The sequence below is a fragment of the Pan troglodytes genome, chromosome 8 (assembly GCF_028858775.2).
Source record: "Pan troglodytes isolate AG18354 chromosome 8, NHGRI_mPanTro3-v2.0_pri, whole genome shotgun sequence".
Lineage (NCBI taxonomy): Eukaryota > Metazoa > Chordata > Mammalia > Primates > Hominidae > Pan > Pan troglodytes.
The window spans coordinates 45,272,827-45,300,494 of NC_072406.2; the positions used below are offsets into that span (position 1 = coordinate 45,272,827).

A 27,668-nucleotide genomic window follows, 5' to 3' on the forward strand; every position below is an offset into this window, starting at 1 on the left:
ATAGCTTTAATATAAAAATTTGTCTCACATCTTTCCCTTACTTAATTCCTTCTACTAACATTAGAGTCCACATCTTTAGAATGGTATAAGGCCCTTTTTTCATATTCTTTCCAGTGTTATCAGTTCTTTATGATCTAGTAACATCAGATTTCATTGATTTCATGCAGTATGCTATTTCATGACTGCAGGCCTTTACAAAAATCCCTGTTTTTCTGCTTGCCCACCAAGGAGGCAAATGCCTATTTATTCTTTTTAGCACCCAGCCTGGTATCACTCATCTAGAATCCTTTTTTGATTTTTCCCCACCCAAGAAGTGGTTCCTAACCACTTTCATCTTTTTTAGTGGCTAAGAACGCACTTCATGTACTTTATAATCTGCTTGTTAAGCATGCCTCCCTATTAGAATGTGCGTGATCTCTTTAGGGAGAGGCATGCCTTCTTTATTTCTGTACCGCTAAGTGGAGGGTAACAGGTTTCACCTTGTATGCCACCTCTGTAATGTTACGTCTATTAAAGTGGGGGGAAATAACCTCCAAACCCAGTCAGACATTAAAGTCTGTGATGGGTACAAAGGGCACTATTTAGCTGCCAAATACTGCCATCTCTGCTTAAAGCTTAACACAGTGTCTGGCCTGGAGAAATAAAAAAACATTGGTACAGTTGAATGTATTATTTCACTGTTTTATTTTTTATTTTGACCTATATCACTTCTATAACATTCCTATTAAAATAAGTAAGTATTCAGACTATAAAAATTTCTAGATGTTAACATCTCTGTACTCACAGTACCTGCAATCATGGGCCCTCCAATGATTTTCCATCATCTCATTTTGTCATTATCATGTAAACAGCTTTTAGAGATCCTCAAGTTGATTAAAACTGTTAGATTAAAAACACTTGATATATTTTGTTCCTAACCAAAATAATGCAGGTCTATGTTGTCTAATATGGTAACCACTAGCCATGTGTGGCTAACTGAATTTATATTAATTAAATAAAATTTAAAATTCAGTTCCTCAGTCACAATCGCCACATTTCAAGTACTACAATAGCTATATGTGGCTAGTGTTGTATTAGCACAGATTACAGAACATTTCCATCATCATAGAAAGTTCTATTAAAGAGCATTGATGAAAATAATCCAGAAAGCCAAATTGATAGGGACCAACTAGCAATGTTCTCAATGTTCTTTTTTTTTTTTTTTCTCCTGAGACAGAGTCTCTCTCTGTCACCCAGGCTGGAATGCAGTGGGGGTGATCTCGGCTTACTGCAACCTCTGCCGCCCAGGTTCAAGCGATTCTCCTGCCTCAGCCTTCCAACGAGCTGGGATTACAGGCACCTGCCACCACGCCTGGTTAATTTTCGTAGTTTTTTTTTGTAGTAGAGATGGGGTTTCACCATCTTGGCCAGGCTGGCTGGTCTTGAACTCCTGAACTCATGATCCACCCGCCCCGGCCTCCCGAAGTTCTGGGATTACAGGTGTGAGCCACCGCGCCCGGCCAATGTTCTGCTTCTTAAGGTTATATTTCATTTTTAGGATCTCATTTATACACTAGTTTGGCATCCTCTTCTTTAGATCGTATCACATGTCAAACCACAATCACAAAGCCTAATTATTCATTAAAACAAAATGAGCTTGCCAAGGATCACCTTGCTTCGCATCAAAATACACTTGCCATAGCTCCTGGTAGATATTATATTATCAGTGGCAAGTCACACCCAACATATCAGGGACTGCATCAAGACTGAAAAGGATGATTTCTATCATATGAATCAAGGAGCTCAGGGTCTTTCCCTCTGACGTTAACAAGGACCTGAGTGTCTGAGCCCTTTTGCCTCTGCAAGAGGCTTTTCTTTTATTCAGTGCAAACTCATATAAAATCTTAAACAGGGGCCAGGCGCAGTGGCTCACGCCTGTAATCCCAGCACTTTGGGAGGCCAAGGCAGGTGGATCATGAGGTCAGGAGTTCCAGACCAGCCTGGCCAACACGGTGAAACCCTATCTCTACTAAAACTACAAAATTTAGCTGGGCGTGGTGGCGGGTGCCTGTAATCCCAGCTACTCGGGAGGTTGAGGCAGGAGAATTGCTTGAACCCGGGAGGCGGAGGTTGCAGTGAGCTGAGATCGTGCCACTGCAATCTAGCCTGGGCGACAGAGCAAGACTCCATCTCAAAAAAAAAAAAAAAAAATTATTAAATAGGAAGAGTACCCAATCTTGTTCATATATAGAATACCAAAACCCTAGAGAAAAGCTAACATGTAAAAACCCACTTTGGAATTTCATTTGACCAAAAAACCCACACCCAACAACCTTATTATGTAATTTAGCTGTAGCTGAATCTGCAGCTTCCAATAAACACCTCAACCCAAGCTAATAAAAATGTAAAATATTCATCATGTTCCTAGAATTAAGAGTATCTTCAGATTTTCTGGGTCATGTTATTGGATGTGTTCAAAGTAAAAAAAAGGGTCTAAAGAAAAACAGGCAAATAGGTCATCTCTTCTAATTAAGTTCTATCAATTAAATTGAGACCTAGCAGGTTAATAATTCTTTTTTTTTTTTAGATGGAGTTTCGCTCTTGTTGCCCAGGCTGGAGTGCAATGCTGTGATCTTAGCTCACTGCAACCTCCGCCTCCCGGGTTCAAGCGATATTCCTGCCTCACTCAGCCTCCTGAGTAGCTGGGATTACACATGTCTGCCACCACGCCCGGCTAATTTTTGTATTTTTTAGTAGAGATGGGGTTTCACCATGTTGACCAGGTTGGTCTCCAACTCCAAACCTCAGGTGATCTGCCCGCCTTGGCCTCCCAAAGTGCTGGGATTACAAGCGTGAGTCATCGAAACTGGCCTATAATTCTTAAATAATAATGAGAACTACACTGTGGAAGCTGGCTCCTTTAAAAATATTCTGATAGGAATAAACCCAGAGATGCACACAGGTAAACAGAATACAGTATTATGTGTGATACACAGATGTAGGAAAAAGTATACCATAACTGCCATGTAGACATAAAATAAGCCTAAGTAAAATACAACAGGACTTATACATTGAATAGATTATTATTATTATTATTATTATTATTTTGAGACAGAGTCTTGCTCTGTCGCCCAGGCTGGAGTGCAGTGGCGTGATCTCAGCTCATTGCAAGCTCCGCCTCCCGGATTCACACCATTCTCCTGCCTCGGCCTCCCGAGTAGCTGGGACTACAGGTGCCCGCCACCACGCCCAGCTAATTTTTTGTATTTTTGGTGGAGATGGGGTTTCACCGTGTTAGCCAGTATGGTCTCGATCTCCTGACCTCGTGATCTGCCCACCTCGGCCTCCCAAAGTGCTGGGATTACAGGCGTGAGCCACCGCGCCCGGCCGGTTAGATTATTTTTAAAGGAAATCCAGGCTGGTACAAACTATGGTATTTAAAGTCTCGTAATAGATATTTACTATGGGGTGGGAAGTATTTGACATCTTTGCCTTAGATCTAAGACAAAGATATTAAAGTTTAGTAACAGAGATGGAATGTAAGTGTCTACATATCAAGTGCCATTTATGACTCAAACTAAGTGTGCATTCGGTGAGTATGTCCATAACTTCAAACAGCGTTTTAAAAATACAGGAAACAAATAGTGAAAGGATATCTGGATCCATGAAACAGCACACAATGTGGATTAGGAACAGAATATACACCCTGATTGAAAGGAAGGAAGGTAGGAACACTACCCAAGGTTGAAGAAAAATCGTCACACCAGTTTTAACACGAGCACTAACTGCATGATTAATAATATCTACTTGCAAAGCTCTTGGTATCAATTCTGAGCAGCAGAAAAGACTGTTGTGAAGGTGTTATTTACTATGGGGTGATAGGTATTTGACATCCTTGCCTCAGCTCTAAGACAAAGATATCGCTGACTAGCCAGATCATGGAAATCTTCAGTTTCCTTTGCTTAAAAGCTAGAGCTTGGGGTCACTTCTAGAATGTACTTAGGGAGCGACAATGGTGAATATTAGATTTGAAATCTCAGATATAAGATCTTTCGTACATAAAGTTCTCTGGTTGCTGTTATAGATATTATCTATCAGAAAGCAGTACCAGCAGAATATGCTGCAGGGGATGCTGAGGCAGGCAGAGGGAAGGAGAAAATAATCTTTCAGAATCAGAGCACAAAGACAGGATATCCGTTCTGAGAGGTATTGAAAATGTAGGTTCTACTTTAGGAAAAAAGTATCCGTTAAAAAAACTTTATTTAGAAGTCAAAACTTATACAAATTGTTGAAATAAAAACAGTACAAGGAACACCTGCATACTCTTTACCCAGATTCAGCTATTGTTAAATTTTTATTTTGTTTTATCATATGCACACGTGCTCGTGCTTGTGTGCACTTTCATTATACACGCTCACTCTTTATTTTTTCATTTTCGAAGCCATAGGAGGGTACATTATATTCATAATGGCTTTTTTGTTTTGTTTTGTTTTTTTGAGATGGAATCTCACGCTGTCACCCAGACTGGAGTGCAGTGGCATGATCTCAGTTCACTGCAACCTCTGCCTCCTGAGTTCAAGCAATTCTCCTGCCTCAGCCTCCTGAGTAGCTGGGATTACAGGCGCTTGCCACCATGTCCGGCTAATTTTTGTATTTTTAATAGAGATGGGATTTTACCATGTTGGCCGGGCTGGTCTTGAACTCCTGACTTCAGGTGGCCCGCCCACCTTGGCCTCCCAAAGTGCTGGGATTACAGGCGTGAGTCCCCGAGCCTGGCCACCACTGTCTTTAAGACATTGATGTTTTTTGGGTATGTCCCCCTCCCCAAGCCTCCATCATCATCATCATCATCATCATCATCATCATTATTATTATTAGCACATTCCTCACTCTGTGTTTTTCTGATTTTTTTCTCCATTGTGATTAGATTACACATTCTTGGCTAGGTTATTGCAAAGTAAACTTTTTAAGTCCTTCTCAGAATATCCACATCTAGAGGCACACAATGTTCATCTGTTCCTCATAAGTAATGACAATTTTGATTACCAGTCAAGATGTTGCCCAATTTTTTCTTCTTCTTTGTAATTAATGAGTAGTTTGTGGAGAGAGCTTAAAGCCATGCAAATCTCCTCATCAAAATTTCCTCTCTTATTGAGCACACACTGATGATTCTAGTATGATCCAACCCTGATTTATGATAATTGCAAAAATGAGTTTTTTTTTTTTTTTTTTGAGACGGAAGCTCGCTCTGTTGCCCAGGATGGAGTGCAGTGGCGCGATCTCAGCTCACTGCAAGCTCTTCCTCCCAGGTTCATGCCATCTCCTGCCTCAGCCTCCTGAGTAGCTGGGACTACAGGCACCCGCCACCATGCCCGGCTAATTTTTTGTATTTTTAGTAGAGACAGAGTTTCACTGTGTTAGCTAGGATGGTCTCAAGCTCCTGACCTTGTGATCTGCCTGCCTCAGCCTCCCAAGGTGCTGGGATTACAGGCGTGAGCCATCGTGCCTGCCCACAAAAATGATTTTCTAACTCTAGCATTAAAAAAAAATTTTTTTTTTATTATACTTTAAGTTCTAGGGTACACGTGCACAACGTGCAGGTTTGTTACATATGTATACATGTGCCATGTTGGTGTGCTGCACCCATTAACTCGTCATTTACATTAGGCATATCTCCTAATGCTTTCCCTCCCGCCCCCCCTCCTGCATTTTTTCTCTAGTGTATCAATTCAACTCTTTTTTTTTTTTCCTGAGACAGAGTCTTGCTCTGTCACCCAGGCTAGAGTGCAGTGGCGTGATCTCGGCTCACTGCAATCTCTGCCTCCCATGTTCAAGCGATTCTCCTGCCTCAGCCTCCCGAGTAGCTGGGATTACAGATGCACACCACCATGCCTGGCTAATTTTTGTATTTTTAGTAGAGATAGGGTTTCACCGTGTTGGCCAGGCTGGTCTCGAACTCCCGACCTCAGGTGATCTGCCTGCCTCGGCCTCCCAAAGTACTGGGATTACAAGCGTGAGCCACCGCATCCCGCCGATTTTTATTTTTTCAATGGTTTATAATTATTGTACTTTTATTGTTGTGCGAACTGTCCCAGAATTAGCCAGTGGAAACCCCTGTGTCTTCACGACACACCACCATCATTTTTTTTGGAAGCTTAATATCCAGTATGACAAGATGTTACAGGGCCATCTTGTACCTACCCTGCCTCAGCCCTGTAATCAGCCATTTCTCCAAGGCTTCCTGGGCCGTTTAGTGGGGAATAAATTAGAGAATAGGTGCTATGTTTGCTTATTTTTGCTTCTTGGCCTTACAGAGGAAAGAATTAGAAGCACATTTATATCTATCTATCTATGTATCTATGTATCTATGTATCTATCTATCTATCTATCTATCTATGTATCTATCTGTCTGCCTGCCTACCTACCTACCTACGTACCTACATGCCCACCCACTCATACACGCAAATGCATATAAAAATATACACACTGACTACCCTTTTAAAAAAGGCTTCCTTTGAGTATTAAGCGGAGAGCCAGGTATAAATCTAATAAAACATGTGCAGGATCTGTATAATGAAAATTATAAAGTGTCAATGAAAGATAAAAAAAGACCTGAATACTTCGAGTGTCAAACATTGTGTTCATGACCTGGAAGATTCACATAGAAAAGATGTCAGTTCTCTCTAAATTGACCTATAGACTTAAGGCAATTCCCATAAAAATATGAGCAAGTTTCTTTGTAGACATAGACAAGTTTATTCTAAAGTTTATATGTAAAGGAAAGACCTTAAAATATCAAAACAATCTTGAAAAAGAAAGATAATACAGGAGGAATCATTCTCCCTGATGTTAAAAATTACTATAGAGTTGCAATACTCAAGACAGAGATATTGTCTTGGGATAAACACAGAAATCAATTGAATAGAATTGAGAATCTAGAAACAGATCCACACAACAATGTCCAGTTAATTTTTGACCAGGAAGCAAAAGCAATTCAATAGAGGAAGGAAAGCTTTTTAAACAAATGATGCTGGAACAACTGGATATCAAGAGGGAAAAAAATGAGCTTTGATCTAAACCTCTTGCTTTATTCAAAAATTAACTTAAAATGGACCACAGACTTAAATGTAAAATGGCAAAACTTTTAGAAGAGAACATAGGAAAGGCAAACAGCCCTTAGACTTGACACCAAAAGCAGGATCCATTACGAGGAAAATTGAGAAACTGGATCTCATCCAAATTAACAACTTTTGTCCCATGAAAGTCTATTAAAAAAAAAAAGATGAAAAGACATTAAGAAATGGTAGAAAAATTTTGCGGCTGGACGTGGTGGCTCACGCCTGTAATCCCAGCACTTTGGGAGGCCAAGGCGGGCGGATCACGAGGTCAGGAGATCGAGACCATCCTAGCTAACATGGTGAAACCCCATCTCTACTAAAAATACAAAAAATTAGCCAGGCGTGGTGGCATGCGCCTGCGGTCCCAGCTACTCGGGAGGCTGAGCTTGCAGTGAGCTGAGATCACTCCACTGCACTCCAGCCTGGGCGACAGAGCAAGACTCCCGTCTCAAAAAAAATTTTTTTCCAAGTCATATATCTGACAAAGACACTGTGTCTAGAATATTATCTTTTTAAAAACACCTCAAACTCAACATTAAGACACCCATCCCATAGAAAGTAAGCAAAAGAGGCCAGGCATGGTGGCTCATGCCTATCATCCCAGCACTTTGGGAGGCCGAGGCGGGTGGATCACCTGAGGTCAGGAGTTTGAGACCAGCCTGGCCAACTTGGGGAGACCCCATCTCTACTAAAACAAAACAAAAATTAGCTGGGCATGGTGGCACGCGCCAGTAGTCCCAGCTACTCGGGAGGCTGAGGCAGAAGAATTGCTTCAATCTAGGAAGCGGAGGTTGCTGTGAGCCGAGACTGTACCACTGCACTCCAGTCTGGGCAACAGAGACTCCATCTCAAAAAAAAAAAAAAAAAAAAAAAAAGGAGGGTGGGGGAGCAGCGCAAAAGACATGCACGATCATTTCACCAAAGAGGATGTACAGACTGGCAAATAAACACATGAAAAGATATTTCATTTTAGCCATTTAGGAAAATGTAAATGAAAAGTACAATAAGATATTACTACACACCTATTAGAATAGGCTAGGATAAAAAATAGTGCCAACCCCCAGTGCTAGAGAGATATGGAGAAACTGGGTAATATACACCTGGTGATAATATAAAATGGTACATCTACTCCAGGAAACAGTGTGGCAGTTCCCTTCCAAACTAAAAATGGATGAACCCTGCAACTACACTCACGAATATATACCCCAGAGGAAGAAAAACTCATGTTCTGGCTGGGCGCAGTGGCTCATGTCTGTAATCCTAGCACTTTGGGAGGCCAAGGCAGGTGGGTCACTTGAGGTCAGGAATTTGAGACCAGCCTGGCCAATATGATGAAACCCTATTTCTACTAAAAGTACAAAATTAGCCATGTGTGGTGGTGCACACCTGTAATCCCAACTACTCAGGAGGCTGAGGCACGAGAATCGCTTGAACCAGGAGGTGCAGGTTGCAGTGAGCTGGGACTGCACCACTGAACTCCAGCCTGGGTGACAGAGTGAGACTTTGTCTCAATAAACAAACAAACAACAACAAACAACTCATGTTCTCAAAAAAACTTGTACATGAATATTCATAGCAGCTCTATTTGTAATAATCAAAAACTGGAAACTACCCAAATGTTCTTCAATGAGTGAATGATTAAACAGACTGTGATGTATACATATCATGGAATACTGCTCAGCAATAAGAAGGAACGAACTATTCATATGTCCAACAACTGAATGAACCTCAGTGATACTGAGTGAAAAAAAGCCAACCTCAAAAGGATACATACTGCATGATTCCATTTATGTAACACCTGTGAACATAATTATACAGATGGATAACAGATGAGTGATGGTCAGGGGATGGGGAGAGGCAGGGATATGGTTATAAAGAAGTAAGAAGAGGGCATCTGCTGGTGATGGTGCAGGTAAGTGTCTTGATAGTGGTGGTGGTTATGCAGGGCTATACATGATAAAACTATACACAACTACAAACACGCACACACATATGTGGTACACATCTAACTGGTGAAATCTGCGTAAACTCTAGATTGTACCAATTTCAATTTCTTGGTTTTGATACTGTACAATAGTTGTACATGAAGTTAATACTGGATGAGGCTGGAGGAACTGTGCAGGAGACTTCTCTGTACATTTCTCTGCAACCTCCCATAGATACAGGGCAGCTAACACAAATTTAGCAGCATTATCTTTATTAATATTCCAAAGTATACATCTTTCCAAAGACAAGTTACCTCAAATTTGTACAATAAAAAATTTTCTCCCAAATAAGCTACAATTCTGCTGTCATTTATTAATATTTGATTATAATGTCAGGAGTCAATTCCTTTTTCAATATAGTAGTACCTTTTGACTTTACTGACCACATATAATTCACTAGTTATCAGTCAAATGTATTTTATAGATTTTGATCATCAATAAGTAAGCCATCTTTAAGACATGAATTAATTTTTTCTCATAATGATAATGTAAATTAGTATAATTTTATCTTATTTTACTCAACCTTGCTTTAACCTAAAAGCATGCATTTATAAGATAATATAGCTTGTGGCAGCAAAACAGAATGTGGTTTTAGTTAACATACATGGGGAAGATCAGATCCTTAGCTTTCAAATCCACCTTGGCATGATTTTCTGGAAAACAACTTTTTAGGTTCTAATATCTATCACATTTGTTTATAACGTCTGTGTCTGTCTCTTAAATGTAACAAAACATGTGACTGCACAAGTAGACTAGTTAAAATTGGTTTCTCAATGTGCTTGCAAGGAACAATAAAAACAAAATAGGTTTACACTGTCCTAAAGAAAAAAAATTTAGATGGTCCCCTAGAAAAACCTCTTGATCAGGCCAGGCACGGTGGCTCATGCCTGTAATCCCAGCACTTTGGGAGGCCGAGGCGGGTGGATCACCTGAGGACAGGTGTTTGAGACCAGCCTGACCAACATGGAGAAACCCCGTCTCTACTAAAAATACAAAATTAGCTGGGCGTGGTGGCATGCGCCTGTAATCCCAACTACTCGGGAGGCTGAGGCAGGAGAATCCCTTGAACCCAGGAGGCGGAGGTTGTGGTAAGCCGAGATCGTGCCATTGCACTCTAGCCTGGGCAACAGAGTGAAACTCTGTCTTAAAAAAAAAAAGAAAAAAGAAAAAAGAAAAACCTCTTGATCATAAAGATTAACAAGACAATGAAAGCTGCAGGAATTTCACCTTACTAACCTTTCAATTATTTGTTTTTAAGTTGTTAATTAATTGGAGATTGAGTAAGTTACATAATAAGAGAAATATAGAAAATATAATCATTAAGAGAATCATTACTTACGCTGTATGTGAATGAGCTGCTTTGGCATCTTAAATTCCCCAGGATATATAGACTCATAGTAAGCAATATTACTTTCTGCCTCTGGGACCGGTATAACCATATTATCCCTCTTCTCGCCATACACTTGCTGTGCTGAAATAGCCCGCTGAAGATGATGTTCCTAAAAAGAAGAAAAAATAGGTAAGTTCATGTATTTTTAAAAAGCAGTAAACAGATCATATAGCCAAAAAGGTTTTTTTGGCTCATTTGTTTTTAAAATAGAGAGATTCTAGTAGTAGATCTTAAAAGCATGTTGTTAACACGATACAACTAGTGATAAAATCAGTTTAGGTAGAAACAAAAAAAAATTTTGTCAGAAACACTGAATATTTCCTCAATATAGCAAAAGGAATTGCCAAAACTGAGAATTATATAAAGAGATTCAAAATAGTTGACAAAAACAAAGCTTGCATTTTACGGATGAGACGTGGAGAAGGAGTTAAAACATTTGAACTTGTTATATAAAGAAAGTGGGCTATGGTTAAAAATATTTTATTGATTCAAATCTCTTATTCATGTAATACTTCATACATTTAGAAGGTATTTGAATACAAATCAACTAAATATGGTTTCTTCAAAGAAGGGCAGAGGTTATCTCCATTTTGAGTTGAAACTGACAGACTCAAATCCTGGTCTCTTGTCTGAAATGATAACCTTTCATACACATTTCCAGAGCCCTTTCTGAGCAGCTGCAGAGTATGTGTAGGGGCAGAAAGCACACTCTCTGGACTCAGGCTGTCTGATTAGAACCCAACTCCGATACTGAAACAGTTTGTGACTCCCGGCAAGAAACCAGTCTTCTAAATCTATTTCCTACAGTAAGAGAAAAAAAGAATCTACTGTACAGAGTTGGAGATTTAAGTCAGATAAATGTGAATAAAATGTTTAGTATAATGCCTGACATATAACAGGTGCTCAAAATAAGTTTTGGTTTAGCCACCACACAGAAAGCTTTTCCTAGTTTGTGATACTACCAACTGCCATATAAAGGTATTAGTCTCATCCAGGCCTATCAACACTGAATTTTGGTATATGCCTTATTAAATTCAAACACACACACACACATACACACACACACACACACACACACACAAGTTCATGGATAAAAAACATTCTAATAGTATGAAAAGTTCCAGTCTTCATAGGTAGTCCATTAGGAATGTGTATTTTCTTCCCAATATTTTAATGTATATACAAATGTGTACACATTTAAATATGTAAAGGAATATATATATTCCTATATAAATGGATATAAGATATACGCAATATAGAACTTTATCCCTAGCTTTGGTTTGCTTGATATAACCTGGAGATCTTTCCATACCAATACTTCTACTACATTCCTTACAATAGCTGCATTATATTCCACTATACGGACTTACCAAATTTATTTAACCAGATACAAATTGAAAGGGAAAAAACTCTGGAAACAACCTAAATGCCTACCATCTCCTAAGTGCTACAAAGAACCACTCATGTATTACTACGTACAAGATATTTTTGTGGACTTGTGAAGGCATCTGTAGGACAACTACAAATGGAAGTGCTCAAAGGGTATATCTAAGGTTGTAACAACACATATTCCTCATTCCTTAAGTAACTATTTCTCAATATTCCTTTTGAGTTTAAAACTCTTTGCCCTTCTTGTTACTTTAGGTTAATTTCTTTACAAATGATAAAGTTTCTTTTCTTTCAAATGTTGCTCTTCTTTGCTCATTTTCAAAAGTGTTGCATTTTTCTTATTCATACTCAATTTGATTTTTGATTCTAAACCCTCAGAATGCCTAATGACTCCTGGGAGCTGGTAGAAACTAAGTCTTTATGTGTGTATATGGGGTGGGGAAAACAGTGTCACTAAACAGCAAATTCTATCTTCTACTTTGGTAGTCTATTGCCATATTTACTGGCCCTGAATGCCCACTGACACAGGGCATTTTTGCCAACCCCAGTGTATGTCAGTTACACGTGTACTCTTGAACTCTCAGATATCCTCAAATGTCAAGAGAAATATTCGTAGCACACACACCAAACTCAAGGAGAGAGTACGGATGCAAGACATGTGATTCATAGTTTGCTTTTTGTTCCCAGCTCACAACCCTTAATCTCTTAACCCTTAATTTCTATGTGTAGGTGAACATATAAGTTAGATGTTTTACCTTTTGGACTTTTGCAAATCTGTCTTACTCCTGGTGATGCCTTTAGAACATAGCATTCAAGCATTCGTTTATTTTGTTTAACTAGTTCTGATATCTGGCACCTGGTCCAAATGAGGGGTAGCTGTAGTTGAGAACAGAATATGCCAATGTCGGCTGGACGTGGTGGCTCATGCCTGTAATCCCAGCACTTTTGGGAGGCTTAAACTCCCTTGAGCCCAGGAGTTTGAGACCAGCCTGGCCAACATGGTGAAACCCCATCTCTACTAAAAATACAAAAATACAAAAATTAGCTGGGTGTGATGGCATGTGCCTGTAATCTCAGCTACTTGAGAGGCCGAGGCAGGAGAATCGCTTGAATCTGGGAGGCGGAGGTTTCAGTGAGCCGAGACTGCACCGCTGCACTCCAGCCTGGGTAACTGAGCAACACTGTCTCAAAAAAAAAAAAAAAAAAAAAAAAAAAAGCATACGCCAATGTCTGAGACTATTAGTTGGTCAGAAAATGAATATTTCACATATTACCACATCCTCCCACCTCAAGATTATGAAACAAATTCACCCTTGTCAGGTCTTTACCCCTTTTAATAGTTTATTTTTACATCTGTAATTTATTTTTTCTATAAGAAGAGACAAAGATCTACCTTTTTTCCCCAAATAGTGAGCCATCTGTCCTAATGTCATGGATGAAATAATCTATTCTCCTTAATCATTAAAAATGTTCCCATAGGAATCCTCACACACTGTTGGTGAGAATGTAAATTAGTACAGTCACTATGGAAAACAGTATGGAAGTCCCTCAAAAATCGAAACAAATAGAACCACCATACGATTCAGCAATCTCACTGCTAGGTATATACCTGAAAGAATGAAAATCAGTATATCAAAGAGGTATCTGCACTCTCATGTTTACTGCAGTACTTTTCACAATAGCCAAGATTTGGAATCAACCTAAATGTCTATCAACAGATAAATGGATAGAGGAAATGTGGAACTACACACAATGGAATATTATTCAGCCATAAAAGAGAATGAAAACATCTATCATTTGCAACAACGTGGATGGAACTGGAGGACATTATGTTAAGTGAAATAAGCCAGGCACAGAAAAAAAATTTCGCATATTCTCGCTCATTATGTGGGAGCTAAAAATTAAAACAATTGAACTCAATTGTTCATTAAAACAATAGAAGGGTACTGGGGAGGGGTAGAAAAAGTGGGGATGGTTAATGGGCAGAAAAATATAGTGAGATAGAATAAGATTTGAACAGTATTTGATAGCACAGCAGGATGATGACAACCGACAATAATTTATTACATATTTTAAAATAACTAGAAGAGTAGAATTGGAAAGTTCCTAAGACAAAGAAATGATAAATGCTGAAGTGATGTATGTCCCCATCACCCTGATGTGATTATTACACATTGTATGCCCCTATCAAAACATCACATGTACTCCCTAAATATCTATACCTATTATGTACCCATAATAATAAAAAATTAAAAAAATTATATTTTAAAATACATTTCACTTGCAACTGGGAGTATTTTCAAGCTTTTTTTTTTTTTTTTCCCCATTCCACTCAACTCTCTCCTATGCCAGTATTTAATGTGTTTTAAACAACACAGCCTTGGGCTGGGCACAGTGGCTCATGCCTGTAATCCCAGCACTTTGGGAGGCCAAGGCAGGCGGATCACTTGAGCCCAGGAGTTCAAGACCAGCCTGGGCAACATAGCCACACCCTGTCTCAAAAAAAATAAAAATAAAAATAAAGAAGAAGAACAATGTAGCCTCATACTGCATTTTATTATCTAGTATGGTAATTTCCCACTCGTACTTTTTCCTTATCAGGTTTCTCATTTATTTTTTTCAAATAAACCATAATAAAATTAATTCTTTAGGTATAAAACATGACCCCTAAGGAGTTCTGATTTTTACAAGCAATATAATATAGTGGTTAAGAACATGGGCTTTGGCCAGGTGTGGTGGCTGATGCCTGTAATACCAGCACTTTGGGAGGCCAAGGAGGGTGTATCGTTTGAGGTCAGGAGTTCAAGACCAACCTGGCCAATATGGTGAAACCCCGTCTCTACTAAAAATACAAAAATTAGCCAGGTGTCGTAGTGCACACCTGTAGTTTCAGCTACTCAGGAGGCTGAGGCAAGAGAATCGCTTGAACCCAGGAGGCAGAGGTTGCAGTGAGCTGAGATGGCACCACTGCACTCTAGTCTGGGTGACAGAGTGAGATATTGTCTCAAAAAAAGAAAAAATAAAGAACATGGATTTTGTAATCAAGAGTTCCCTGGTATTTGAATGTTGGCTCCACAGTTTACTAACTCTATGACTTTGGGACTTGGGATAAATTATTTATTCTTTTCCAGCAAGAGTTTTATTATTTGTAAATGTGTATTACATACCTACCACGTGGGATTGTGGTTAACATGCCCAAGATGTACTAGTACCCAATGCATAGCAGCTAGTCTATATCTTTCATTATTAGAGAAGCTGAAGTTTTTCATACCCTTAGTTACCATTTATATCCTCTTGTATGAACAGTTCTGTAGAAAAAAACTTCCCTTATGTCATATCCACTTTTCGTAACTGTGAAACCAAAATTTTGTGTATCAATATTATAGTGAACACTCACTGCTTTAAAAAATCTTATTTGTAGTTTTCTTGTACAAAATATTTCACATAGGCCAGGCGTGGTGGCTCACCTGAGGTCAGGAGTTCAAGACCAGCCTGGCTAACATGGTAAAACCCTGTCTGTATTAAAAATACAAAAATTAGCCAGGCATGGTGGCAGGCGCCTGTAATCCCAGCTACTCGGGAGGCTGAAGCAGGAGAATCGTTTGAACTCCGGAGACAGAGGCTGCAGTAAGCGGAGATCACGCCACTGCACTCCAACCTGGGCAACAGAGCAAGACTCTGTCTCAAAAGAAAAAAAAATTCACATAATTACCTCTTATCTTTAACAGTCAAGAAAACAATCTCCATTTTATAAATGGCATTTGGGGTGAAGTGTCATGATATATGCAACATATTTTCAAATGGTTCAGAAAACAGGATTTAAAGAACAGGAAAAAAACCAGCTGGGCACGGTGGCTCACGCCTGTAATCCCAGCACTTTGGGAGGCCAAGGCAGGCAGATCACGAGGTCAGGAGATCGAGACCATCCTGGCTAACACGGTGAAACCCTGTCTCTACTAAAAATACAAAAAAAATTAGCCGGGTGTGGTGGTGGGCGCCTGTAGTCCCAGCTACTAGGGAGGCTGAGGCAGGAGAATGGCATGAACCCAGGAGGCGGAACTTGCAGTGAGCTGAGATTGCACTGCTGCACTCCAGCCTGGGCGACAGAGCGAGACTCCGTCTCAAAAAAAAAAAAAAAAAAAAAAGAACAAGAAAAAATACTACAAAATATTGTAGAATCTGGGTTGAAGGTATATAGATGGCCACTGTACTACTCTTTCAACTTTTCTATACATTTGAAAAATTTTATAATAAAAAGTTGGATAAAGAAGAGGGCACTACAGGTCAGGGATGTATATAATGTAAAACAAATATGGTTAGGTTCTTCTAAGGCTTAAAAAAACAACAACAAAAACCTTCCTTCCTCAACAGCTGAAATAATCATTACCTTCTACTATTCATATTTACTCCCTCCCCAAGTACAGCAGTTCTCCCTTATCCACAGGGGATACATTTCAAGACAATCTCAGTGGATGGCTGAAACCACTATTGAACCCTATGTATGCTATATTTTTCCTATACGTACATACCTATGATAAAGCTTAATTTACAAATTAGGCACAATAAGTAACAATAATAGAACAAATATAACAATATACTGTGACAGGTTATGTGACTCTAGTCTCTTTCTCAAAATATACCGCCTTCACCCTTCTTGTGATGTGAGAAAATGCCTCCATGATGCGATGAAGTGAGGTGAATAAGGTAGGCACTGTGATGTAGTGTTAGACTACTACTGAAAACTAATTTAAAACGTTTTTAAAAACTCATTTTAACTTAGAAATCATTTCTAGAATTTTCCACTTAATATTTTCAGACTGCAGTTGGACTGTAGGTGACTGAACCTGCAGAAAGCAAAACCATGGATGATGGGGGATTGCTGTGTACACCAGGAGCCTGAGACGAGGAGACCAAACAGAGAAGGCCAGTGAGGCTGAAGCACAGTGAGTGAGGTGGTGAGTGACAAATTCTTATGTACAAGGAGTCAAGCGCCAGATCATGCAGAGTCTTAGGGGTCGTGTCAAGGATCTGTCCTTTTTCTAAGAGCAATAGCGGCTGCAGGGTTTTACAAGAGCACCTTGGCTGCTATGTAGTAAATGGACCACACTTTATAAAACAGAATACACATAGCCCTTAAATATTTCTGAATGACATTTAATGACATGCACAAACCATCAGAGAGACATCTGAAAATTGTATGTTCAAGATATTTAAATACTTTTAAAGAAAAAGACACAACTGAGCCTATCTATATAGAAAACAATCTAAAGTATAGATATATATCTCAATCATCCCTATATTCCTTTATCCCCTACCTTTATTTTTTCATAGCATGTACCATCCTCTGAAAGGCCATATAGTTGGTTTATTTACTACCGTTAACCATCTCTCCCTACACCTGCACCCCCAATCTAAGCAACATAAGAGAAGGGATTTGTCTATTTTGTCCACTGCTGTTATCACCACCCTAAAATAGTGTTTGGAACAAAGCGGAGTGCTTAAATGTTATGTGTGTATGTATATGTGCATGTACACATACATGTGCATGCACACACAGTTTTAAAAAACATTTTTAAAACTCAAAGCTATATACACCTATTTCCATAAAATAACATTAAATAAGAAAAAGTAGGATTTTTTTTTGCTTTCAGTAGGAAGAAGATGCAAAATGGTAAAGACAAGAAACAAAATAAATTAGGAAATGATGAGTTCTGTGTTTCATTCAACAGATATCTAATGACTTGACTAAATATCTGAGATTATACAAGTGTAAATTACAATGATATTCCAAGCTGTTTCACTGAAGTACTACTTTCAAATTATTAATAGGTAGTCTAATGAGAAGTTTGATAATTTAAGTGTACAGAAGGCTGGGTTTGAAACTTAGATTTTTTTTTTTAAGGACTTCTGAGAGCATGGTAATGTAAACTGTAGTTCTTAAAGGAGGATACAGCCATTCCGAACCAATGACAATGGAATCATTTTTTTCAGAAATTATCCACTAATCATTGATAGAAAACTTTTGAAATACAGTTTGGGAAATGCTGGTATAAAACAAAAACCAGAGATACATGGCAGAACATCCAGACTTAATTCTGTTCATTAATTAACTTAGTCTAAATTTACTGAGTGCTAACCATTATGTGCCTGGCACTGGGACACAATGGCAAATAAGAGAGACATGCTCTACATGACACTGCAGAGGTTACACTCTAACAGGAAGGACAGATACTAATGAAATCTAAAAATAAATTGTACAGTGTAATAAAGTACTATGAAGGAAAAGTACAATATGTTTAGAGAAATATAAAAAGGAAACATTTCTGAGACCATCGCTTTATCAGTGGAGAAAGTGACATTTAAGCTAATATCTGCAGGAATTGGAGTTAAGTCAAAGATTGTTTTAAGAAGAAGGAATAGGCTGGGCGCGGTGGCTCACGCCTGTAATCCCAGCATTTTGGGAGGCCGAGGCAGGAGAGTCACCTGAGGAGTTCGAGACCAGCCTGGCCAATATGGTGAAACACCACCTCTACTAAAAATACAAAAATTAGCTGGGCGTGGTGGCGGGTGCCTGTAATCTCAGCTACTCTGAAGGCTAAGGCAGGAGAATCGCTTGAACCCGGGAGGCGGAGGCTGCAGTGAGCTGAGATCGCGCCACTGCACTCCAGCCTGGGCGACACAGCGAGACTGTCTCCAAAAAAAAAATAAATAAATAAAAATAAAAAGAGAAGAGGGAATAGAGGGAATAGCTACGTTTGAAGACCACTTACTATTTATAACATGTTGGATGGGTAAAATTTCTTTAATTATAAAATATTTACGATAATTAGGTTCAGCTATGATTTCACAGTTAATTGCTGTAACACCAAGATCAATTCCAATTTTTCATTGTACAGAGGCATAAACTCTCAAATCAGCCAGATTTTAAAGTGAACAAAGGAAATAAAGTTAAATAATTTAAAGAAATATTTAATATGCAATCTTACAAAAATGGAATTAGAATCAGATGAACCATAGCTTATAATTAAGCAAATAGCTTAAAAGCCTCTTGGGCTGAAAGTAATTATAGTTAAGTTTTCTATACATAGCAATATGAACAATAAAAAGAGGATGAGAAAACACTGAACAACAATCTTTAGAAAGTTCAGAGGCACACTTTCATGTCATGAGCTTTGCTATCATGGCACCCAGCTCCAAAAGTATTCACTTTTGTTACTTCAGCCTGCCTAGTGCAATAGAAGAGCGCCAGGTTTTAGAGACCCAAGTGTGAATTTTAGCTTCAACATCTGACTCCAAGTCCAGCAAGTCACCCTGCTATGTATTTTTATTATTTGCAAAATATATTTTCCTTACCCATCTCCCTCTCTTCTCTCCAGCAGGAAATGCTCCCTTTTCTCTTTATTACTTTTGCTTACACATTGCCTTTTCAGATGGCTTTCTATGGTCTCTGTTAAATGCATGGTTAGCTAACACAAAAGGGTAAGCCTGCTCTAAACAGGCCATATCACTAATGTTAAGAAGCCAGAAATATTTTTTATTAAATAAGAGTGACATTAACTATCTGTAGATAAAGCCTATCTGGAGGCATAGGTTTTGCTAATGTGTCATAAACATCTGCTCTGATCCTCTGTTCACATGGGTGGGTATCTTTGCTGCTATCGCCATTCCTCATGCTCTCACCCCACCATGGGAAATTCCCACTTGATCTTCAAAGTCGGGTTCAAAATGATCTTTTCTCTACTTCTCCTAGGAAGAATTTCTCTCTCATCTGTGATTCTGCAATACTAAATTTTATACTTAGGGCATTGTGCTATCACTATTTATGTTTACATACTGATCTCCAAAATGTGAGCTCTTTAAGAGTAGAGACGATGTCTAATTTGCCTTTGCATCTTTTCCTTCAAAAGATGTATTCTCATGTACTATTTGGGGACTGTAAATCTTTTAAGGTTGAGGACTAAATAATATTGTCTTTGTAATGGACTCATTGCCTGGTATAATATTTTGGCTTACTGTAGGAGCTCAGTATTTTATAAAATACCATTGTCGAAAGATGAGAAGGATCAACCTAAATAAAACACATGAAAAAAGACATTTCTACTTGCTCTATAATAAATTATAATAAACATTACCAATCTAAAAAGAACTATTCAAGGTTATATTATGCAGATTCCTAAACAAAGATTATATTCATTTATTCATTAAATTTTTATTTAAGCAAATAATGATCATACCACTTAGACGTAACAATTAAGGCCACATTTAGACCTTTTTGGTTACTGAATTAAAAACAGCTTATTAAAAGCAACAATATCATACAAAATTCCATATGTGTAAATAAGTGATGACTAATTATGTAAGAAGCTACTTAAGAAGTTTAAATCCCTGAATATTTATGCATGTAGAGGGAGACTCCATTGCTAGTTGAACAAAAGGCCTGAGCTGAATTATTTTCTCTACTACTTTCAAATGACATTTCTAAGAACCCAAACAAGTAACTCTATGGAGGAACACTGCTCCAGCAAATACCACCTAGTTTTTCTACATCCGAACGCCCAACTCTTCCCTGACTCGTTATAATCGCCTCTAACTGGTTCCCTGCCTGCACCTTCCTCTGTTCTTCATGGAATAGTGAGAGCAATCCTGTTAATATACAAGTCAGGTCATGTCATTCTTCCATTCAAAATCTTACACTTATTTCCCATCTCACTCAGAATAAATCCCAAAGTCCTTAAAATGGCTTCCAAGGTCCAACATGATTTGCACTCCCCTTTCCTTGTTACCTCTCTGGTACTGTTAACTATTCCCCTTTTCACTCACTCTGCTCTAGTCATACTGGATTCCTTGCTGTTTGTCAATCTTGTAAGAATCAGCTTGCTCCCTCACCTCAAGTTTTTGTTTAAATGTCATCTTCCCAGATTGATCAGATCATTCCTTACCAGTTATCCCACTATATGCCCAGCAGAATGGCTAAAATAGAAAAGGCTAACAACATCACATGATGGTGAGGATATGGAATAACTAGAACTCTCATACATGGTTAGTGAGGAAAGGCTGATAGATACTGTAAGATCAAACACACACAATCCATAGCCCGGCAAGTCTGCTCCTAAGAATTTACTCAAGAGAAAGGAAAACACAAGTCCACAGAAAGACGTGAGTAAGAATGTTCAAAGAGCTTTATTCATAATGGGCCCAAACTGGAAGCCACTCAAATGTCCACCAAAATAGGACAGATGAACAAACTGTGGTAAAGCCATACAGCAGACTACTATTCAGCAATAAAAAGGAATAAACTTTTTATACATGCAACAACATGGGTAAATCTCAAAAACACCATAGGGAGTAAAAATAGCTTCGCACAAAGTACATCAATGAAGTTCTCAACTGGCAAAAATAATCTATGACAGAAAAAAATATCATAACAGTAGTTCCCTCTGGGAAGTGGAGGCAGGGACTGAGAAGGGGAATTAAAGAGTTTTCTGGAATGATGGTAATGTTCTCTATCTTGATGGGGGGCTGAGTTATGTAAATATATGAATTTGACAAAATTTAGCCAATATCCGCTATTTGTGAATCTCACTGCATGTCAATTTTAACTCAAATGAAAGAAACAGTAAACAAATAGTGAACTCTAATGAATGATATGCATGCTGAAGTATTTAGGAAAACATGCACTCGTGTGTAATTTACTTTAAATGCCTTTAAAAAATAAAATGAATGGAGAGATGAATACATGGGTGATAAAATAAATAATAACATGGAAGAATCTAGCTAGTGGTATATTATGGGTAAATTCTCATTGTAAATTGTTAAAACTTTTACTGAATGTTTGAAAATGTTCATTGTAAAATCTTGCTGAACCCCAGAACACTGTGTTCCCCAACTCTGCTTTATTTTTCCCTAGCACTTGTGACTTCCTTATAGACCACTTGACAGTTTCTTCTCACCAGAATATAAGATCCTTGAAGGTAGGAGTGAGATTTTTTGCTTTGCTTTATCCCAGGTCTACAATCATGCCTAAAGCATGTAAGTATCCAATAAATACTTATTTAATAAATAAACGAGCCAATGAATTATACCAGTTATTTAAGGTCCACAAACTATTACCATTTGGAATAGACTTCATAAAGAAACAAAGATAACATTTCATAAAAGCAAAGAAAAAATTAAACCTGTAATCCCAGCACCTTGGGATGCTGAGGCGGGTGGATCACTTGAGGTTAGGAGTTCGAGATCAGCCTGACCAACATAGGGAAACCCTGTCTCTACTAAAAATAAAAAAAATAGCCGGGTGTGGTGGCACATGGCTGTAATCCCAACTACTGGGGAGGCTGAGGAAGGAGACTTGCTTGAGCCTGGGAGGTGGAGGTTGTAGTGAGCCAAGATCGTGCCACTGCACTCCAGCCTGGGTGACAGAGCGAGACTCTGTCTCAAAAAAAGAAAAGAAAAAAAGAAAAAATTAAAATGAACACATTTTACTTTTGTATCTGAAATACTTGTGGTAACAGTTTAAGGACAGATAGTATCTGGCAAGGAAAAGAGCAATTTAATATCTATTATATTTCACAAGAAATAAATGATACAAGGTTATTACTCTCTACCTATCCTCTTGCTTAAAGCTCAGTACTCAATTTCTAGAATACAAAAAGGAAGACCTTTACAGATAAAATAGTCCAGTTCTGTTATTTCTCTTCAGTGTGAAACATTTGCCAATTTACTACTTTCCTTATAAAATCAACAGGATGTAAAGTCAAGTGACTGAGTAGCACAATAACAGGTGGCCCAGACATGAAGTTTCATTCTGATTCTGTCCTCTCATGTCCTTATTTGTACCCCTAGCATCCGTTTAGGCTTAGGTCGTTTATGCTGTACATATTAAGAGCCTACATGCCCAGTGTGATGTGTGACAATGTAAGCGGGAAGGGAATAAAATTAGAGTCTCTTTCTACGCTTAAAAAAGCCGCAATCTAATTGAATCATTTCCCCAAAATTAAATTTTAAAAGGCTCTCCCAAACTGTTATTTTTTGTTATAATCTTTATGCTGATGATTTCTATGCCTCCAAAACAGCCCCGAGAGCAGTAAAATACAGATACAAATGTGTCTGTTTTTTTCTAAAATGCCCTACAGCAGCAGCAATAAACTAATTTAAATCTGTCTAAAAGTGCTTATATAATCAATAACACAAACTAAATCTGTCCCACTGCTTAGTCCTTAGCCCTTGTATATACACACCCTTGCAATTTCATCCAGTATCATGGCTTCAACTGCCATTTGGATGCTGGTGATTATTCTAAATCTTAATTTCTAGCTCAGAATTCTGAACTCTAGACATGTATATAAAGACCTTACTATATGTTCCACAGACATCTCTCACATAACATCGACACCCCTGCTCCATGACTCTCCAAATCTGTTCCTCCTCCTGACCTATGTCAGCAAGTTGCACTGTCATCTATCCAGTCACCCAAGTCAGAAGCCTCAATGTTTCCAGCTCCCTTTTGCTTCTTATTTCCCCATTTCCAAATCAGGCACAGATTTCTCATTGGTTTTATGACTAGAAATTACTCAATACTTCTCCATCCCACGGCCACAGTTGGTGCAGCAAGTGGCCTTCTAACCTCTAGTATTACATTACTCTCTACTGGTCTTTCTAAGAGTTTGACCAAGTCAACTCTCACACTTCATCTTTGGTTCTTTATTGCCTCCCTGGTGAAATTCAAACTTGCCTTGGGAAACAGGTCCTCATGACCTAGCTCTAGCTAATTCCTCCAGTTCAACACCTGACCACTTTCTCCCCTGAATTTCCTAATCCACCTAGAGTAAGCATCTAATAGAACTTTCTAGTAACACCTATATGTACTGTTCCCTGCCTCTAACTCCATCTATAACCCTTCTCCCTTCTTTATAATTCCACTAGGATGTCTACCCCGCTTTTGGAAAGTCTTCCACAATGATTATGTAATACTATGGTAACATAAAAAACAGGCAGAAGTGACTTAAAAATGCCTATCTTCATTAAGATTCAACTGAAGTCTTTATAAAGTTGAAAACTGAGCAAGTCAGAATCTGGAAAAAAATTCCTGATAGAGATTCCATGACCCCTGAACAACCTGCCTCACACATACTGGAAGTGGCAGAAGATAACAAAGTAACAAGAAGGATGTAGATTCCCCACAGATTGCTTATTTGTTGTAAGGGAAATATAGTAACTATACTACGGAGAAACTGGACCATGCTTTCACCAGATGGTGAAAATTACCATTACCAGTGAGGTGCAGATGCATCTGTGCGCCTCCAGATGTGATGTCATGGGGACACAATATCCCTTATGTGACATTTCAGGTGGAAATGCAAAACTTCAATATGAGAAAACATCAGACAAACCTAAAATGGGGTCACTCTATTAAAAACAGTCAAAACTGTATTCTTCAAAAATGTCTACATCATAAAAGATGAAAACATCTATGAAAAGATGTATATTTTTTTCTTTGAGACAGAGTCTTGCTCTGTCACCTGGGCTGGAAGTGCAATGGCACGATCTCGGCTCACTGCAACCCCCACCTCCTGGGTTCAAGCGACTCTCCTGCCTCAGCTCCCGAGTAGCTGGGGTTTACAGACGCATACCACCAAACCTGGCTAATTTTTTTGTATTTTTAGTAGAGACAGAGTTTCACCATTTTGGCCAGGCTGGTCTCGAACTCCTGACCTCAGGTTATCTGCCCACCTTGGCCTCCCAAAGTGCTGGGATTACAGGTGTGAGCCACCGTGCCCAGCCGACATCCATGAAACTATTTAGGGGTAAAGTGCCACGATGTAGGCAGCTTAAATGGTTTGGGAAAAAAATATGTGTGTACATATGAGAAAGAGAATAAAGCAAATAGGGCAAAGTGTTAACACGTCTGGGTAAAGGGTAGAGAATGCTCTATGTACTTACTACTCCTCTTCTTGCAACTTTTCTGTAAGTAAAATTACTTTCAAATAATTGTTTTTTTTTAATAAAGCTAAGAGCAAAAGAACTTTTTTTTTTAAAAGTACAATCTGTACAAGAGATTCAAGTACTGCTTCCAGAACTGTTACCAAGTAACTGCATAATCTTTACAAGTCAGTGAAAGTCTCTTAAATTCCCTTTAATTTCTTAATTTCTCTATTTAAACTAGTTTCAGAATACTGTTCTCTGAAAAGCAGTTCCAGCAATATCATTAAGTGTTATGTGAGGAGTTCTGTGATTAAATAATTTTGGGATATGCATAGAGGCAGGGATAAGCTATGCTGAACAACGTCTTTACAGAAGAATCCTCACAGATTTTATGTATGCCAAAATGCATTATGATCTTCCAAATTAATAATACAGAATTCAACATTTCTTAATTAGTCATTTGACCTTTTTCTTTTTTTTTTGCGACAGAGTCTTGCTCTGTTGCCCCTGCTGGAGTGCAGTGGTGTGATCTCGGCTCACTGCAACCTCTGCTTCCTGGGCTCGAGTGATTCACCTGCCTCAGCCTCCCAAGTAGCTTGGATTACAGGCATGCACCACCACGCCCAGCTAATTTTCAGTAGAGACAGGATTCACTGTGTTGGCCAGGCTGGTCTCCAACTCCTGGACTCAAGTGAACCACCTGCCTCAGCCTCCCAAAGTACTGGGATTACAGGCGTGAGCCACCACACCCGGCTTTTGACCACTGTTCATGTGAGTTCTTTAAATGTTTGGTGGGACCTGATCTTTAATTTATAGTACCATTCTCCTCCACAATATATGTCATCAATTTTGGGAAACATCATCTTGTAACTCCATTCACTGTCCAACTCATAATGAGGTCTTTTTCAGTTAGTTTATTTTTTTTTTTAAGGGGGCTGTATTTTGACTATGAAATCTCAAAATGGAACTACCTTTAATGGTTAAAGACAAAGATTAGAGGTTAAACTATAGCGTGGGGCCAAATCTAGCCCACCACCTGTTTTTCTAAATAATTATATTGGAACATAGCCACACTCATTGGTCTGCATATCATTCCACAGCTGCTTTCGCCCTTCGCCAAGACAGTTAAGTAGTGATGACACAGACTGTAGGGCCAGCGAATCTTAAAATATTTACTATCTGATTCTTTATGGGAAGAGTTTGCAGATCTTTAATATAGATGTTTTTTTTTCAGAGATGGGGTCTTGCTATATTGCCCAGGCTGGAGTGCAGTGGCTATTAACAAGCACAAATGGCACTTTACAGCCCCAAAATCCTGGACAAGTGATCCTCCTGCCTCTGCCTCCTAAGTAGCTGGTGCTACAGGTGCAACCACCACACCCCGCTTAGATCCATTTAATTTTTGAGGTTCAGCAGACTAGTTGTGGTAAGGTAGATCAGTGGCAGAGACTAAAGAATGCTCTACTATTTACATAGTGAAAATGACTGAGAGAAGAGGGAAGTAATATTAAGTAAAAAAAACCATATCACTATGTTCAGACCCTTTATTAGATACTTCATGTTCACTCTGAAGACTGATTAAGTCACTTGTCCGAAGTGGCGGAAGTAGGATTTGGACTGAGGTCTGACTCCAGAACCCTATGATCTTTCTACTGTAGCTTAATTCTCCCTTCTTGTCTTCTTTTGCCTTCCCCATCTATGGCTGGGTTCTGGTTGGTACTCAGGGGAAGATTCAGAATACTGAGAGAGAAGCAAAAAGGACTTTAAATGGCTGAAGAGATGATCAACAGCATCCTAGGTACAAGGATTATTAGAATGCTACAACCAGTCCACCTAAGGAAGTAAGAGGTTTCTTAGCTTCGCTTACAGGATTCTCCTTAGAGTACTTCTACTTGATTTTAGCTCCTAAGACTTAACTGCTGCTAATGTCCAGGCAGCCTAGATATGAAGGACAGAGCTGAGGAAGATGAAGTCACAAGAAAGCCAAGACCAGGTACAGATGCTTCCCTATGCCATTCTTAATCACGCGTTAGCCTTACATGTATCGCAGTTCGCAGTAAAAAGTCTGTTTTATCTTGCTTAATATACACAAAAATAGAAAACTATTAAAATTTGTTAGTTCTTCCTCTGGATTTCTAACACTTTGCTTCTATCTTTGACACATTTACTATACCATATATGGAAACAAAATAATATAATCTTTTTACAGAAAGTAATGAGAAATGAGTTTACTTATAAGGAATCAGCTTAGTACTTTATTATTACTATAAAAGCTACCATAAAAGAAGTCAGAAGATAACTAAATTATTTACCATCCAGAGAGAGAAGGATGTATGTGATGAACTAAATAGGTTGAAACAAAGTATCAAGTAGACTAAATTTGACCATGCACTGTTATTCTATCAAAAATAACAGATTTATCTACGGTTGGTTTCTTGCCAGTCAATGTAGCACTTAGCTGTTGTTACACTTACTTTATTACATAGTTTTACTTATCTAAAATATAAACCTTTAGGATTTCTATGAATGCTGACATTCATGCGTGTTTAAGATGACTCTCGAATACTATAATGTGGCTAGTATGAGAAATGATAGTTCTCATCAATATGTGGGAGCTAAAAAAACAAAACAAAACAAAACAAAAAACTGAACTCATGGAGACAGAGAATAAAGTGATGGTTACCAAAGGCTGGGAAGGGTAGTGGGGAGGGATGGATAAAGAAGGGATGATTAATGGGTACAAAAATACAGTTAGATGGAATAAGATGTAGGGTTTGGCAGCACAATAAAGAGACCTTTTTTTTTTTCTTTTTAACCATGATTTATTGTGTATTTCAAAACAACTAAATGAGTGGAACTGGAATGTTCCTAACACAAATAAATGAT

The 27,668-nt window shown here is 38.6% G+C and overlaps 1 protein-coding gene across 4 annotated transcripts in view; it reads right to left on the bottom strand.

The window, feature by feature from the left end:
- EPC1 (enhancer of polycomb homolog 1) overlaps positions 1–27,668 on the bottom strand; it is a 110,135-nt gene that overhangs the window by 26,735 nt on the left and 55,732 nt on the right. For all 4 annotated transcript variants that reach the window (XM_016962943.4, XM_016962942.4, XM_016962941.4 and 1 more), the window contains exon 2: positions 10,422–10,581. In XM_016962943.4, the coding sequence (XP_016818432.1) occupies positions 10,422–10,581 (160 nt within the window). The remainder of the gene's footprint in view (positions 1–10,421; positions 10,582–27,668) is intronic.